At 38.9% G+C, this 15,954-nt stretch overlaps 1 protein-coding gene across 1 annotated transcript in view; it reads right to left on the bottom strand.

The window, feature by feature from the left end:
• The window catches only part of OTOG (otogelin), a 956,473-nt gene that overhangs the window by 458,967 nt on the left and 481,552 nt on the right, over positions 1-15,954 (bottom strand). Inside the window, exon 29 of the mRNA XM_069221482.1 lies at positions 10,224-10,380. Coding sequence (XP_069077583.1) covers positions 10,224-10,380 — 157 coding nt within the window. The remainder of the gene's footprint in view (positions 1-10,223; positions 10,381-15,954) is intronic.

The following is a 15,954-nucleotide window of genomic DNA, read 5'->3' as shown; positions in this document are numbered from 1 at the left end:
AGGACCCACTTGCATCAAACAAGATACCCAGATAACAGAAGAAAGGTACTTTCATTAGTTGGGTTCCCCCTATATGAAAGGCCTTTGTTTTTGTAGCTTTGGGACCACAGGACAGTATAAATGATTTCTGGAAGTTGACCTTACACTTTAATTTGGACAACAAGTTTTGGATGCTAGAACGGCATCATCAGCATAGAGGAGAACAGGACTGCTTGTGCACCAACATGTGGAATGTCCAAATAATATGATTCTAGGAATGTACCTAAGGATTTGATGTACAATAAAAATAAAAAGGTGCGAGAATACAGCTGTCTCACACCTTTAGAGACCCTGATTGTTTTTGAACATTCCCCCGGAAAGTGTATCGCGCACCTTTGTGGTTGTATGCAAACATTGCACCAGATCCACTCAAACTTTTACATGTTTTTTTTCAAAGGTTCCACTATTGAAGAGTACAAATTTACATCAACAAGCTACAGAGATGGAGATTACATGGCATTACTTTAGATCATTTCTTCCTATGAACACTGTTAAGGCACATGAGAGACACCTAACATGCTTAATAGACTTACAAGAAAAAGCTTTTTTTTTATGTTAGAAGAGAGAAAGGAACAGTTTGATAGGGGTGCATATAAAAAGGAAGATGTCCAAGAGGATATATGGAGAAAAGAAAAAGATGAATTTACAAGAAAAATGTCTGTCCCTGAGCTTAAATTAGATAAAAGGCACAACGGGAAAGTGTGTGTGCTCAAGAGAAAAATCAATGGGAGAAAAGTACCAGTGGGAAATAGTAATTGTGATTATGTATTTGACTTGTCTAGAGGAACATAACAAATGTTACAAGAAGATGATCCAACAATACCTGGACTATATTTTATATGTTGGGAGAATGCTTATTTTAGATTGCCAGATCCCTTGGAGCTTAGATGTGTTAACATTGACACTTGCACACAGATACAGAGCTTAGATGTATTAACATTGACACCTGCAAACAGATATACATAAAGTGTGAATGAAGGAACACAATTAGTGGGAGATATTTTTTGAGCAATCATACCTGCTATAGGAGTAGTGTTGCATGATGAGAACATTCAAAGCGTTCACCAGTAGTTGAGAGAATAGCAACTAGTACCTCAGGAGCTTTACTTGTAGTAAACCCTGAGCTTGTAGCAATTAGAGCTATGGTTTTGCAGCTTTGTTACACTTTAGATATTTTATTTGCAGAGAAGGATGGAGTTTGCAAAATGCTGAAAAATGAAAATTGTTGTACATACATTCCTAATGAGAGTAGGAAGACAGATTATGCTAAACATATTTCTGATCTAAGGCTTTTTCTTCTATTAGTGTAATGCAAAGCTTCACAAAAGAGTTTTCCTCAATAGCTGGCTGGTTTAAGGGCAATAGGAGGAGAGATCCTTAAAACTATATTAGTTCCTGAATTAATGTTAACAGCTTGTTTCCTTTGTACATTAGCAATATGTGTCAATACAAATTATATTAATAAAGAAAAGAGCAAGGAAGTTACACACAAGAATGAAGACAATTTAAGAATTAATGAGAAAATGAATGAAGAATATAAGAGATTGAAAGAAAGAGAAATCTAAAAAAAGAAAAAATGAGATTCTGAAGAAAAAGATGAAATTGAACTCCAACAGTACATTTGTGAATGTAAATTTTTGTGGGGGTTCAAAACCATCAGATGGAGGCAGTTGCAAGAGATTTCAATTCCACTGAATTAATAACTTATGAATGAATTTTAGGCGTAACCAAACGCCGAATTTTAAACGTACATTTCCCTTTCTAAACTTTGCATGACCCACACTTGCTTGACTTGATCTATTTGCTAAAGGTAACAAATTCCAAACTGCTTTTGCTCAGCAGAAATGTTTCTATTGTGACTTTTGCATGGCCTTCTTGTGACGCTAACTTCCTATGCTAACAAAGAAAGTTTTATTTTCTATTCATTATTAGCCACCTGATCTGTAGTGTAATCGTACAACTTGCTAAAATAATCTTAATCTTGCTTCCTTATGACTAGGCTTCCAGTGTCCAGATGTGTGTGAAAGGAGGTGGCTTAGTGTGATCATGCTTAAAACTTATATGAATGTTCTTTATTTCAGAGACCTAGGTGGATGAAAAAATAGTGCGATGTTTCATTGCAGATTAACCTTCAACAAAATGTATCTTATATTTAGAACTCGCTTTGTTTAAACTTGCCATCTTGATGAATCTCTTCCTGTCTCACAATGTTCTTATTTCCTGATTGGTTGAAATAATACTTTATCTGAAGAAATTTGTTAATTTTGTGTATCATTGTATTTTTTGTAAAGGTGTCCCAAGGAAAGAACAGTGGGAGTTGCTCGCTTGATGGCTCACTGGCTCCTTCACTTGCTCGCTCTTGCTGACAGACTTCTCAGCTTTGCTTACTTTTTACCAAGGTTGATACTTTATTCTTTAGGATTCTGATAGCTTTACGTGCTAGACAGACTCTCCGATGCTTTTTCCTTTTTGCTATTTTATATTACACTGCCTGATACTCTTTGACTCAGATGATTTTCTATTGTTGAGAGTTGAATGCTCTTTTAGGAGAGAATTCTTTATGAATTACTTGATTACAATGTACCTTTACAATGTACCTTTCTAACTTAGGAATATAAAATAGGAATTCGATTTATGGGACATGCGTTATGCTATTTTCTATACTTTATAAATGATTTATAAAGAAAATGATATAAGAAATAATGATTAATAAAATCTTGCAGTTTTCTTTTCCCTACTTATTTCCAAGGTCCCTTCTGGGTATCCTAAGAGTTGCAGAAATTTCACGATAAATATCATTATTCTCCACACTCCCAGGGGCATCTCTAAGTTTTGAACAATATTTACAAATTTACAAACTAAACCAAATTGGAACATTGTTGCCATTTTAGGGTCTGCTCCTTTTTTTAGCAGAAAAGGAAGTGAGGCGAAAATCGCATGACAGAAATTCCACCTTGAGGAAGCATCCCTGATCTTTCGTCCCTCAAACTTAAAAAGCAACTAGTGGGATATGGTACTAGCATTAAAGTGACACTGTGGACCATACTGACTTGGTCATCATATTGCTCAAGAAATATGAACAGTGATGATGGCGATGTGTGGCTACTGAGCCAGAGGTGGAAATTATATAAATGTAAAATCTGTAACATGGCATGAAGTAACAAGAAGTGATTGGAAAAAAGAAACATGAGTGACTTCCATTGGTATCAAATGAATACCTCTAGCAACTCAACCTCAATGCTATTTAAAAGAGTGCTATGTACATGCCTTTTCACTGTATAAATTGAGAGAAAAAAAAGTAAATATTTAATTTTCCAAAAGCATGGCATTTGCTAAAACATGACAGAAGCACTGCCAAATTCAAGGTTTCCATTGCCTCACTTACAGGTGGATAAACAGCTTTTCTACCAGCAGAAACAGCTGCCTTCACCAGCACAAACCCTTAAACTGATGGGCTTTTTGCTACTAGACTGTAAGTTCACAGATACAGTTGCTTCACCTTATTTTGGGTGGTGGTCAATGCCACTTGATTTCCCTAATCAGAAATGGAGAGGTATGGTGGTCCCAAGTTGAGCAATCAATCACTAGACCTGATGTGACGCAACAGAATTAGCTGAGGACAAGGGTGCCTGCTTTTTATTTTGCTAAAAAAAAACTCTGCTTTGGAAGTGTGTTACAGACAAAAACATTTCAGTTGGGCCAATGAACATACCCCGCTCTGTAAACTGTGTTGCCTACAATGCTTCTCCCATGCCACCAGATGCATTATAGGCAGCGATAACCCTGTTAGGCAGGTGGGTTTCTCAAAATATGGTGGGTGGTCCTGCAGCAGGGGAGCAGAAGCTACATTTTAGTGGACTCCCTCCCAAGGTTTAACTGACTTTTACAATCATTTCACTGTGAAATTACAGCTCAATCAAGCCAACAATGTAACTCAGTCCCAACCAGGCACTGCACCTCTGTCTGGAATGATGTCACCTCAAAGAAAAATGTTGGTGTAAAGAAATGGACAGCAAAATAACACTAAATTATCCTAAGGTTGTGATGATTTATAGTTAGGTGATCTTGGTTTTCTGGGACACCCCTATCTCATTTAGAGATATTTGTAGGCTTGATTCCAGGCCTTTGCCCTAATTGTTTCAATTGAGGACTTACAAGGGCAGTTTTCCATTTCACTCTTTGAAGTTTGTGACTGTATTGTTCAGGTAGCAAAAGATACAGTAATCCATATGGCTCAAGAGTAGACATCTTCTGAGTTCCATCCTCTGTTTGGGCAAGTTATGTAATCTCTGTGCCCTCAGTTTAAATATGTGCACTGTAAGTGCTACAAAATGTGTAATCTAAGTGTGTGAAACAAATTAGTTCTGCCTCAATACCGTATCTGATCCAGGACAGCCAGCGGACTTTCACTATTGGTGTCCTTTGAACCCCTTTTTGCATGATCGAAAACTGTGAACCAAGTACCCATCTTTTAGTCATTTACTCTTCGATTAGTAAACCCAAGGAATCTAAAGCTTTTGCAGGAGAGTTCTGCAGACTAGAGAGTCATAACCCAGAAATGTAACAGACAAAACGTAATTCATTGCTGTCTAGTTAGTGCTTTTTCACATAAAAATGAAAAATAATTTATTGCACAAACCTAAATACTAAGCACAATTTCTCAAATATGTACCAATTGGAAAGGGGAAATACTTCTGGGGCAACTCTCTGAAGGGCATCACTATTTAAGAGCACCGAGTAGAGAAAGGTCATACAGCTCAGGAAGGCCCCTAAATGTACCATGCTTCCATAATGCTGCAAACAGGAAGCCCTAACTCCCAGAAGCACAATACTGAGAATGCACCTATCAAAACATGAGGTATACATTTATAAAAAAGACAGTCCAATTGGCTCTGTCAGGATCTAACCATAATAATGAAATGCAGAACATAAGCAATTCCCTTCATATATTTCAGATGGTATTAGGAAAATATTGAATGTAACTTCCATTTCAACAAACTAATATATTCAATGAAGTAGTATTAGCCAACTGTTTTTCCACTTTCTAGACTGTGGTCAATCTGAATTGCGCTTGTTCCACTGGAGAACAAGGACGTTTTCTGGCAGATGGCTGCTTATTTTCTTTGTACATGATGATTTGTGTTTGCAGGCTCCTCTTGCTTTGTATTCAGAGGGGTAGGTGGACTATGAAAAACCCTTCTATTTACAGGATAGTGAGGGGAAGTGTTTAAAGGAGACATTTTCTTTTTCCTCACCAACTCCCCTTGTGCAGTGTACAGGCACTGTACCAAGATTGGGATGCTCCAGACTATGTTTAAAGAGACTGTTCTAAGCTTGGGAACAACAGGCTAGGGCTTTCAATGTTTAAATGAAACGTACACTCAAAATCACAAGTTTTAAGCTGTTTGCCCTGAATATGGATCAGTATGCATAAAGGTGTTTCTTTATAATTACTAATTCTCCGATTTGTTTCTAACTCAGAAAACCTTCTCTCACTATACTTCTAAATCCCTGCATGAAAAACAGAACTTGACTTGCTCTGCTCGATTCCTTTCCTTCTTTTTCTTCGGAGTCACCCTATTTTTGACTTTCATCCCCTGCATACATTCTATTTCTGTGAATAATCTCCTCTCATTCTCATGTGTGCTTGACTCCATCCTTCTTGTTATAATTCTGCCATTGGCTGATACCTAATTTCTTAAATCACAACCACTCCTCTTTAAAACCCTATCTCTGTAATCTAACAATACCTAATCTCTGTCAGTCTATCTATCTCACCAAGCACTCACCTGAAACCACATATCTGGTATTAATATATCACAAAGTAACTGCAGGAAATGCAGGCAATTTTTCTTGAGAGCGCATGACTAATTGCAATAACCAACAATAATCACTAGATTAACCACCAACTTCGAGTTCAGAGTAGCGTACCACTCACGATAAAGTGCTTCAATGCCTCTCCAGGGGTAGTAAGCGCTATATAAATCCAATTGCAGTTACAATGTCAATAACATATTTGGATGGTAAATATTTTATTATAGATCTCATTTGTGTGTTTGCCCAGTTTAAAATCTCTGACATCCTAGTAGCAAAAGTCAAAGTAATGTAATGCCACCAGATTTCTAATAAACAAACCTCAATCCACGCAGGCGTGCCTTTTTCAGGAAATACTTCTCCGGCAGTCAGTCTTCCTGTGATCAAGGAGACTTAAGGTAAGAACATCAAAAGTGGCTAAACACTCTTCTGAGGTTGCATTGTTGCTCCAGTACCCCAAAAGGGGATGAATTGTTGTTTTAATTTTTGGTACACCTGTGCCTTATTGCCCACCTCAAACATATACCAGAGATTGTCAGCAACAACTAACATGTTGAGCAGTAGTGAGCAATGGCTCTTGATGCAGACTACATCATCTGCCTGCACTCCCAAGTTCCACCAACCTCAGCTTGCAGAACCATTGTGTGACTTGCAGGAGTCTGGGATACCCGTTGCCATGGCATCACCAGCCAGAAGTAGCTCACAGAAGTCCCAGAGATCCTCTCCTCAAAAGGATCCAGGAAGTACAGGGCCCCAGCAAGTACAACTCCAAAAGGAGTGGGAAGTCCCCTGCCACTGACCATGGAAACAGAGTCCACAGAGACCCATCAGGTATAAGCCTGGCAGGGTCCACCACATGGAGTTTCTTTCATTCTTCTTTTATAGTTCTCTCTCCTTTCAAGTCCTCTCCCTCATGTAGGGGTTTAAAACTGAAGGTGGAAACTTCTATAAGTTGTGCATCTTTGGTCAATCCAAAGATACAACATCAACATCCAATCCTGATAGACGCATCCAAGGAGCAGCCCACAGGTTGGCCAACCTACAGAATACCATTTCGGGTACTTTCAAAATGGCAGACTTAAGCTGTGGTGAGCAAGAGCCCTCCCTGACTTATCTCTGCCTCTAACCAACACTGCATCACTGGTTACCTCCCTTCCACTTCACTTCCACTTGGTGTGAGTTGTGCCAGAGTTTTGCCTAAAAACATTTGTCCCTGTGAGGAGGGCTTGTCCAGACTTCTCTGTATGTAGCCAAATTCTGATTTTCTTCTGCCTTCTGTCGCTATGATCAGAAGGTTAATACCATTCAAGTGGCTCTATTGCCGGAGGTAGATCTGAACTACCAGTTGGCCATCAGATTAATTGACGTGGGTGGGTTTCAAAACCAGAGTCTCATTAGAGCTGGCTCCGGGAAAATATTGCAAAAACCAAACATCAGGAAGGAGCACAAAAATGGAAACTCAAATATATATATATTTTGCACTAGGGACTTGTCTAAACATAGAAAAAGTCATGTTATTCATTTCTCTGTTTTGCACCATTACCAAATTATATTGAGCACATTAAACTCAAAGTGCAACTACAGCTAAGCACTATGGACGTACCCTAAAGTAAAAAAAGAAAGGGTACCTTTCTTTCTGGATACACAATTGAAATGTGAGACCCAGACAGGCTTTAACCAATTGATTTAAAGTGCCATCTGTGACAGGCTATAAGTGCACAGATACCAGGCTCAGTTACAAAGGAGTCTTCCTTTTTCAGCCTGCACACTTTATGCACACATGTGTTCAAGTGTATTGCAGGAACTCTTAACCCTACTGGGCAGCTGCAACACTTAGTTTAAAACCATGTGGTCCATAATCTAAAAGTCGTGGGGAGGGGTAATTTGGATCGGACATCACTACACTCTTTTGACTAAATAGTTACATGTTCATGGTGCTGTGACTGTAAGAAAATGCTCGTCATTTAACAATATGCTGTGTCTTGGGGGCTTGTGCTGCTTTTTATTTAATCAGCAGAATTAAATAATTTAATAAGTCAAAGACACAGTGATTGCACTTTAGGTTGTTCAATAAATGCTCTACAGAGGGTTTGGTTTTAATGTTTCTACTTTGGGTGTTGCCATTTTCCAACCTTCCTACTATGTTGAATGATGTTTTGCAGATGCTACACCATTTGCTCAGAAGTTCCACATGAACTATAAACTTTATTTATCTTAATTATCATTCATCAAGCAGGCACATTTAGGCATATTACAAGTATCAAGCACAAAAGAAGCTGACAAAGGGAACAACAGTAATCATCAATGAATGGGATGAGGCATGGATATGCTTGGGGGAAGAGAGAATTGAGGGTAAAAGGTGGTTGATAAAAATAGAGCTGGAATGGAAGATCTTAATGGTCTAGGGAAAGAAAGAATAGGTGGTTCCTGAAAATGAAGAGGTATAAATGAGTTCTGATTTTACTTGTTAGTGAGGATAATTGTGTGGTTGCTCCCTCAGAGATGGATAGATTTTGAGTGAAGTCTGTTTTGAGCTTGGGCACCTCTAATTCTAGGTTGTCCTGGATACATACATTTCTAAAGTCTCTGGAAGTAGGCAGTAACACAGAGGATTAGGGAGAGCTGCTCACATTTAGGGTAAACAACATAGTTTGAAGGTGATCCTAGCATCAAAAGCTAACCAGTGAAGCTCTCAGAGAATAGGAGGAATATGTTTGGACTTTTTTGAATAGTTAACTAGTCAGACTGCAGAATGGAGAATGAATATAAATGTAGCTAGTTGGATTGAGGAGTGTGAGCAAAACACAGGTGCCAAAGTCAAGCTTGAAGATAAATAGAGCATGTACTCTAGTTAGAAACTATTCTTTTTTTGAATTAAATGTTTCAATTTATGAGTGAGCGGAGGAAGAAATTGAGACATTATACAAAAGTGAAGGCAAGAGATTTCACTGAATTCAAAAGTATGGGCGAGAAGCAAACAAGTTACAGACAGTGAAGGACGTTGGGTTCCAATTTACATTTGATTAAGTTGAAGAGAGGAGTAGTTTGGTCTTGTCTGGGTTAAAAAGAAGAATGTTTCACGTTCTCAGCTGTGCAGTTTTGTAAAGTGATTAGACACTGTCATAAAAGAAAAATGTTTCCAAAGTTGAAAATTTGAGTTAGATTTGTGAGTCATTAGGATACTGGCAGAAGGACACACCCTCCTGCACAATGATTCAAGTTCGGGGTTCAATGTTATGGTTGAACAACATAGCCATGAAGATTGCATCCCGATGGACACTGCAGTACATATCAATATCCTTAAATGTAGGTTTCCATTTTCACAAGTTGGCAGTGATGGAAGAGAAATCACAAGAACCACCTAAAGACAAGTTTGTTATGCCTCTGTGGTGTTCCAGAGTGGCCTCCGATGTGACTAACACATTTAGAAGGCGGGAATCCTCCCATCGAGTATATGATGGACTTCATCCATCAACATTAGACTTGCAGGCTTCATGCTGTGATGTGGATGGAAGAGGAATTAAAAGCTAGATAGTAAGCATATGTAGAGATTCTGCTAGTTGTTAACATCATTCAATCCTTTTTCCTAGCTAAGTAAGGTTAGACACTGGACAATAGTTTGATAAAAGATCTGGATTGGGGAATTAGTTTCTGAACTATGTACTACATGTATGAAACATATTCACTTACACCAACTTCATTGTGTTAATTTATAGGAACCATGCATCAACTATGTATTATCTGTGTGAAATAGGTATAGTGCAATTATGCGCTCAATGCAATTTCATGTTCAACTCGTTTTGAATAAAATACAAATAAATTAAAATGAATTATGAGGGATATATTATTGCCATTCTGTGGAGTATAGTAGTGGTTTGGTGATAAGACAGTATCAAACTACCACTGGACAGCACTGGACACTATTACTTTAAAATAGTGAATATTTGTGGCTAGGGTTGTTACCTATGAAAAGAGCCAGGGGGAGTTCCTGGGGCTCATGTTAGGTGTTCATAACTTATAGGGGTTTCTAATTGTATGCACTAGCATTTTGTTGTGAGGTTTTACATACATTAACAGTAATAAAAGTATATAATAAAGGTATTGTGCTTTTAGTCAGATAAACTATTCCCATATCTTCAATAAGATGGCAAGAGGGAAAGACTACATGATAGAGTAGAGCAGAATGGGAATGATGGATGATACACTCCATAGGGTAGCCTAGGTTTCCATGAGAAATTGGCGTGTAATCTCCAAATAGGTCAGTCCACGAAAACAACTTTTAACTCGAAAATCTCATAACTACTGATTTCAACATCATAACTGACGTGGTTAGTCTAGGAGTTGGTATGTGCATGTTCAAAAATACTTACGGCACACACGAGGAGATCTCCAGTCTATTGGAATTCCATGTTGACAACACTGATGTGCATATGCTGACACACTGGTGCAGAAACACTCACAATCACCACCACGATTACATCCGCAGGTGTCAGTCAGGCAATTTGAATAAAACCATGTGACATCAACCTAAAATAACAGAAACATTATTGTTGCAAGAGAAGACAAATTCTGTCTTACTTCAAAGTATTAATATTCTTTTATCGTTTGTCTTCATTCAGTATGTGTTTTTAAGATTTGATCATTTTCATCTTTAAACACTATCTTTTGTTTTTGCCTTTTTTCTGTATAATCGAAATAACTTTATGCCTCTAAACTATCATTTGAACAGCAAAGCAAATTGCTATATCTTTGCAAGTGAGTAAACCAAAGAGGTCAAAACGTCATCCTTTAAAAGTGTACTTCAGATGAAATACTGATGATATCGTATTTTGATCTTTAATCTTAAAAGTATGCTAAAGACTTTCTAGTAACCCTCCATGAAGGGCACCTCACAGCTTTTATTCTCCTCGACCTCTCCATCACCTACGTCCTTTTAGGTCAATCGTCAACCATAGTTAATCAAGACTGATTCTGCACAAACTAGGATGTATGGTAGCATGTTGTCTGATAAGTCGTGTGACTTAAATATGGTTTACACAAGTATTTCGCCATTGGAGTTAATGATACAAAATCTACACACGAGAAATAAAATTGACAAGTGCACATTTTGTATGGACCGCTGAAAGACAAAGGCACCATTCCAGAATTTGCTTCGTAGAATTATTTTGACAGCAGGTATAGTTCCAAGTCCACTTTGTTCTTCTCACAAAGGCCTCACTGAACATTCAGATACCAAGGCACGCCGGGTAGGATAAGTGAAACTCGCAGTGAATACTAATATCCATTGAGATCTTATAATACATACCAATAAAGAAGGAAGAGTGGGAGTTGAATAAGTTCAACTCACAGGCAAGTAAAAAGAATGCCCTCTGTGGCTCCCGCATCACTCTTATCATATACTTCATGCGGTGCCATGAACCTCATTACCTTTGACTCTAACCACGGCCTTGCAGTCCCTTGCAGCAAGCTGGGCGCATTGCAGAAGTGTAAATGGAACATAGAAGGTGTGAGTGAAGGGAGGAGTGGTAGCAGTAATGTAATCTACTGTATTGTAGCATGGTGACCTCCTTGAGCAGAATAGTGAAGGCCCTAGATTTAATCTGGTTTTACCATACAAAGTGAGGATCAAGAGATTGCTCCATGTTGGCACACATGTCCCCAATCACCTCTGCATTGTTATGGTTGCACTGGTTTCAAAGTCTCCCAACTGGCTTCAAGCCAATAGGCCACATACACCGAACAAAAGTAAATGCACCACTGGATGTCTGTAGGCTCAAGTTCCCATGTGAAGTAGCACAACTTGTGCTTCAGCTTGTGGGTGCTGTCAGCAAATGTCTTCATTGTCTCAGAAAGCTGGATGTGTGTTTTTGGTTGTGCAGCAAATTCTTTTCTGTAGCTCTGTAGCTGCCCTCCAGCAGCCTGTACTTAACTTACGCCCAACAATAGCAAATTCTGTTGTTAGCATTGGCCAGTGGTTGGCAGCACTAATAATAACATACCACTTAGTAAAAATGTAATGCACAGGTGACCGTGTTCATCTTTAGACAGGCTGTAATTTCTGCTGGATTTTCAGTCACTGACTACTTTCTTGCTCCACCAAGGTAAGAGGGCAAAGACACCACGCTGCTTGTTCTCCATCTTCATCACACACAGGCGGCAGCCCCCCTTGAGTGGATGGGGAACTGTCTTTCTGCCACACAGAATTATTTATCTCACGAAGGTCCACAAACAAGACCTAAAACCTATGCCAAATAACCTTTCAGAGAGTTGTTACATACTAACTTTTAAATTCAGTGACATGTAAGCTATTTAACCTAGTGACCTAGAGTTGAAAGTCTCAAATCCCACTTCAATTGAATAGCAGAGCTTTCGAGTCAACCAGCTCCTAAAAAGCTAGGCAGTCTTTTAACATGTTTAACTCACCATATTCTTGCCAGATCAATAATCACCAAATTACTAGTGTCACTCTCACACTCCTTGAGTCATTCTAAACAATCAAAACAAGTAATAACAAACTAACATTTTTTGAGAATCTAGGCAACGCTTTTCAGGTTTTAAAATCCTAGTTAGCAAAAATGATTACATTGCTGGAATATATACAATTTATCACTGTGACTTTGATAAAGTCACATGAAATTGCATAACTATGCCTTTCATTTGCATTTTTTGATGGGTAGAAATTACGTCTGAACATGATTCACAGCTTTGTAACACAATTATTCCTAATAGGTTCTCTGTATTTGAGGCAAATTGAAAATTAGTACGCTGCGGTAATAGTAACATTCCTTTTTTATAAGCCACTGTAAAGTGTCCAATTAGTTTAAGTGAAACAAACGAGGATCACTGCTCCATGAATGTAGCACTGATTGGTAAAACGAAAGCCCAAGAGTTGAAAACTGGTGTCTGAATAACATAGAGCAATCTGCAAACCTGTTACTGTATTAAGGTGGAGAAAGCTCATTTGTTAATGTTCCGGTAGAAAACATCTGCATAAACACTGAAAGTGATAGATTCACATCCTGGTGGGTTGACACAGCAGTTCACCATGTCACAAGTAATTACAGATAACAAGGAATTCCTAGCAGAAATCCACCTCCTGGGATGTAATGGTCTACCTACTTGCAGAAAGAAGTCAAGACTAAGGAAAGGAAAAAAGGGAGAACAGGAATGGTCAGATGGAGAGCTGGGAGGACCTAGCTTGGTCATTTAAAATTATGGAAACCCCAAAAAAACAGTTATCGAAGTGGGTGGTGTGTATTGTGAACACTGATATCAATCTTCTTTTATTTTACAAAAACAGATCCCATAATATTTTTTTTTTTTAGCAAAAAGAAGCCATTCCAAAATGGTGAAGGCCGACCTTGAGATGGTCCTGAATGAAAGGGAAGAGAAGAGGTAGAAACAAGCCTACTCACCAAGGTGTCTGCTATGGTGCATGTTACCTGAAACAATTGTAAACGTGTGCAATGGGTTAATCAACAGATCTAAAGGTCACTTTTGAGCCAATGCATGGTTGTAATTCATGGAGCCAATTCACGCTTCATTGTGACAAAGATCTGTTCTTTTTGAGAGGTAATGTAAGGGTGTTATCAGCTGAATTCTGGAGAGCAACCTTTTAATGGAAACTTATAAAAAAGTTTTGGACTGGGTGTAGCCTGACTGCATATTAATAAAATATTTATTTTTGCAACTACTTGTTTTAGTTTACACATTAAGGACCTGATTTAGTATAGTGGGCGGCTTGCTGTCCTTCAGAGTGTAGGAGGTGATTACTTCTGTCACCCTCGCCGGACTACAGCCCACCATAATTTGAGATCCCTTCCAGCCCACCAGAGATCTCTTTTCCACCTAAGGAGTCCCACCATGGCTGCTCCTCTGAAGGGACTAATAGTTGGCTGACCTGCTGCCATGTTTCAGGTGACAGCTCAGTACATTTCTTTGTCTTTCAAACAAAGCTCCCAAAGGGAGCATTCGTTTTTTGGAAAATAAAAAACTAATCACCTTGACTCCCATGGTGTTTTTCCTGAAGGCGTTCGAGTAATTTTTCATTCTTTTCTGTTTGAGACTGCCAAGCTATCTCTATCATTCCTGAACTGAAAATTAAAAGTACTTTGGACCGTCGGTTTTATATAGGGAGGATGGTTTGGTGCACTTACATTGATGGGCCGTACTCTGTAGGGCCATGGGGCTGTAATTGTAGGGTTTCTAATGGAGGAAACAAAAGGGGCACCACAATCAGATTCACGACAGTCTCACTCAAAATAGGGTGAGCAAACCATCAATTTGGAGGACAGGGTACTGTGCCACATGTGTCGAGAAGTCCAGTGTCTTCTAAACTTTAATTCACGCCCCAAATCTCTCCGCACATTTTGCATCAGCCTATCTTATACTGTGTGTAGTACAATTTCAAAATAATGACTTGAATATTCACTCTGCTTTCTGTTGCAGGTTGGGACCTTGAGCACTATAAATTCATGTCACTATTCCACACTGCACCTGCCAGGATTCAGCTATATGACTGTCTGGTTGCAGACATCTGCAACGATCCCATTAACCAAAAGAGCTTTCGTAGCGGAAATTTTGCATATTCCATCAACTTGCATTTATTTTCTATTTGTGTCTGTCTACATTTTATTTGCTGGAAAGTGAAAATGCAAGTAAATCATCGCAGAATGAAAGAAATAGCCATCTTTTGCATGATGTCCTCACACCGCCGATTTTGTTCTCTGTTTTGCTGGCTTTAGAACTCTGTGCACTTTACCCTTGCTAACTAGTAATATAGTACCTGTTCGCCTCCTTTAAACATGGTTGAATCAGCATACTTCTAATTGGTGTATTGAACTTGCCCATAAGTCCTTAGTATATGGTACAAAATACCCAGGGCCAAGAAGTAAAATGAGAATAGTGGGCTGCACTTCAGTGGCAGTGCAAATATGGCTTCATGCCTAATATTTTACCCTGACATAACAGTCTAAAAACTGCAATTTGGTCCTTTCTGACAGGGTAAAACCTTACTTGTAAATTAAGTCAACCCTATGTTGGCCTAGTAGCCCACAAGGTATTTGGAAGTAGGATATGTAGAAATGTAAAGTTAATATGCCCTTACAGTGACTTATATCCAAAAGCTATTCTCACTGCAGGAATATTGACTGGTCCATAGAGAAACACTGTGAAGCAATATTAACACTGCTATCTCAGGGTAGGGACCAGCTAGAAAAATGATTCTAAATTACAAAAAACAATTCAATGGTGAAGTCAGTTTTGTAATAAACATTAAGGAAAAGTAATGTTTTATAAACTTACTTTTTCCCTGCCTGAAACATCTGAAAGATAATTTGCATGAGCCCCCCAACTGTCACTCAGCTCAGCTGCTGAATGGCCTTGAATGAGGTGTGAAAACTGTTCCTAAAGGAGAGAAAAAGGCCTGGGTGTGGGGAGGTGTTTTGTTCCTATGGCAGGATGATCATTTGAGCTGTGCCCAAGAGATTATTTTACTTCAGAGGGCCTCCCCTGTCACAAGGCGATGTCAGATGACATCTGGACAGGTCCCTTCTTTTGTTCTCCCAGTCAGGCAGGCATTAAACCATGTGGAAGAGAGCTGTCCCGAGAACAGGTTTAGAGTGACCACAGAGGAACGGCTACCCATTACCCTGACAACACCACTGGGTGGGCACAAAGGCTCTGCACAAAAAGAGAAAAGTTCAGAATTTAAGGCATGGTGGGCACTGTCTGACTGCTTGCAGTAATGGAAGACAAGAACTGTTGCAAACATGGCAATGTTACCCATGGACACTGTGTTACTCGAATGAGAATTTACCTTAAAAAAACAATAGACAAGAGGCATTTGGCAAAACAGGAAGTGGTTTGTTTAATTAAACATTATGGCCGGGAGAACAGTTACAGTACTGGGGGGCTGAGGACTGTCTCTTGTAGTACATTGAAGTGAAGCATGTTTTATTCATTTCTCTGGGAGAAATAAAAGGCATAAAGCATTCTTTCCCTGGAGGAAAATGTGAACAGTTGACAAAGAGTCATAGATACAATTTCCAGATATGGAATGTAGGTGGGCCTGGACGTGACGTGTACCCTATATGGGCCAGC

The sequence above is a fragment of the Pleurodeles waltl genome, chromosome 3_1, assembly GCF_031143425.1.
Source record: "Pleurodeles waltl isolate 20211129_DDA chromosome 3_1, aPleWal1.hap1.20221129, whole genome shotgun sequence".
NCBI classification, from domain to species: Eukaryota; Metazoa; Chordata; class Amphibia; order Caudata; family Salamandridae; genus Pleurodeles; species Pleurodeles waltl.
This window is presented reverse-complemented; position numbering and strand designations above follow the sequence as displayed.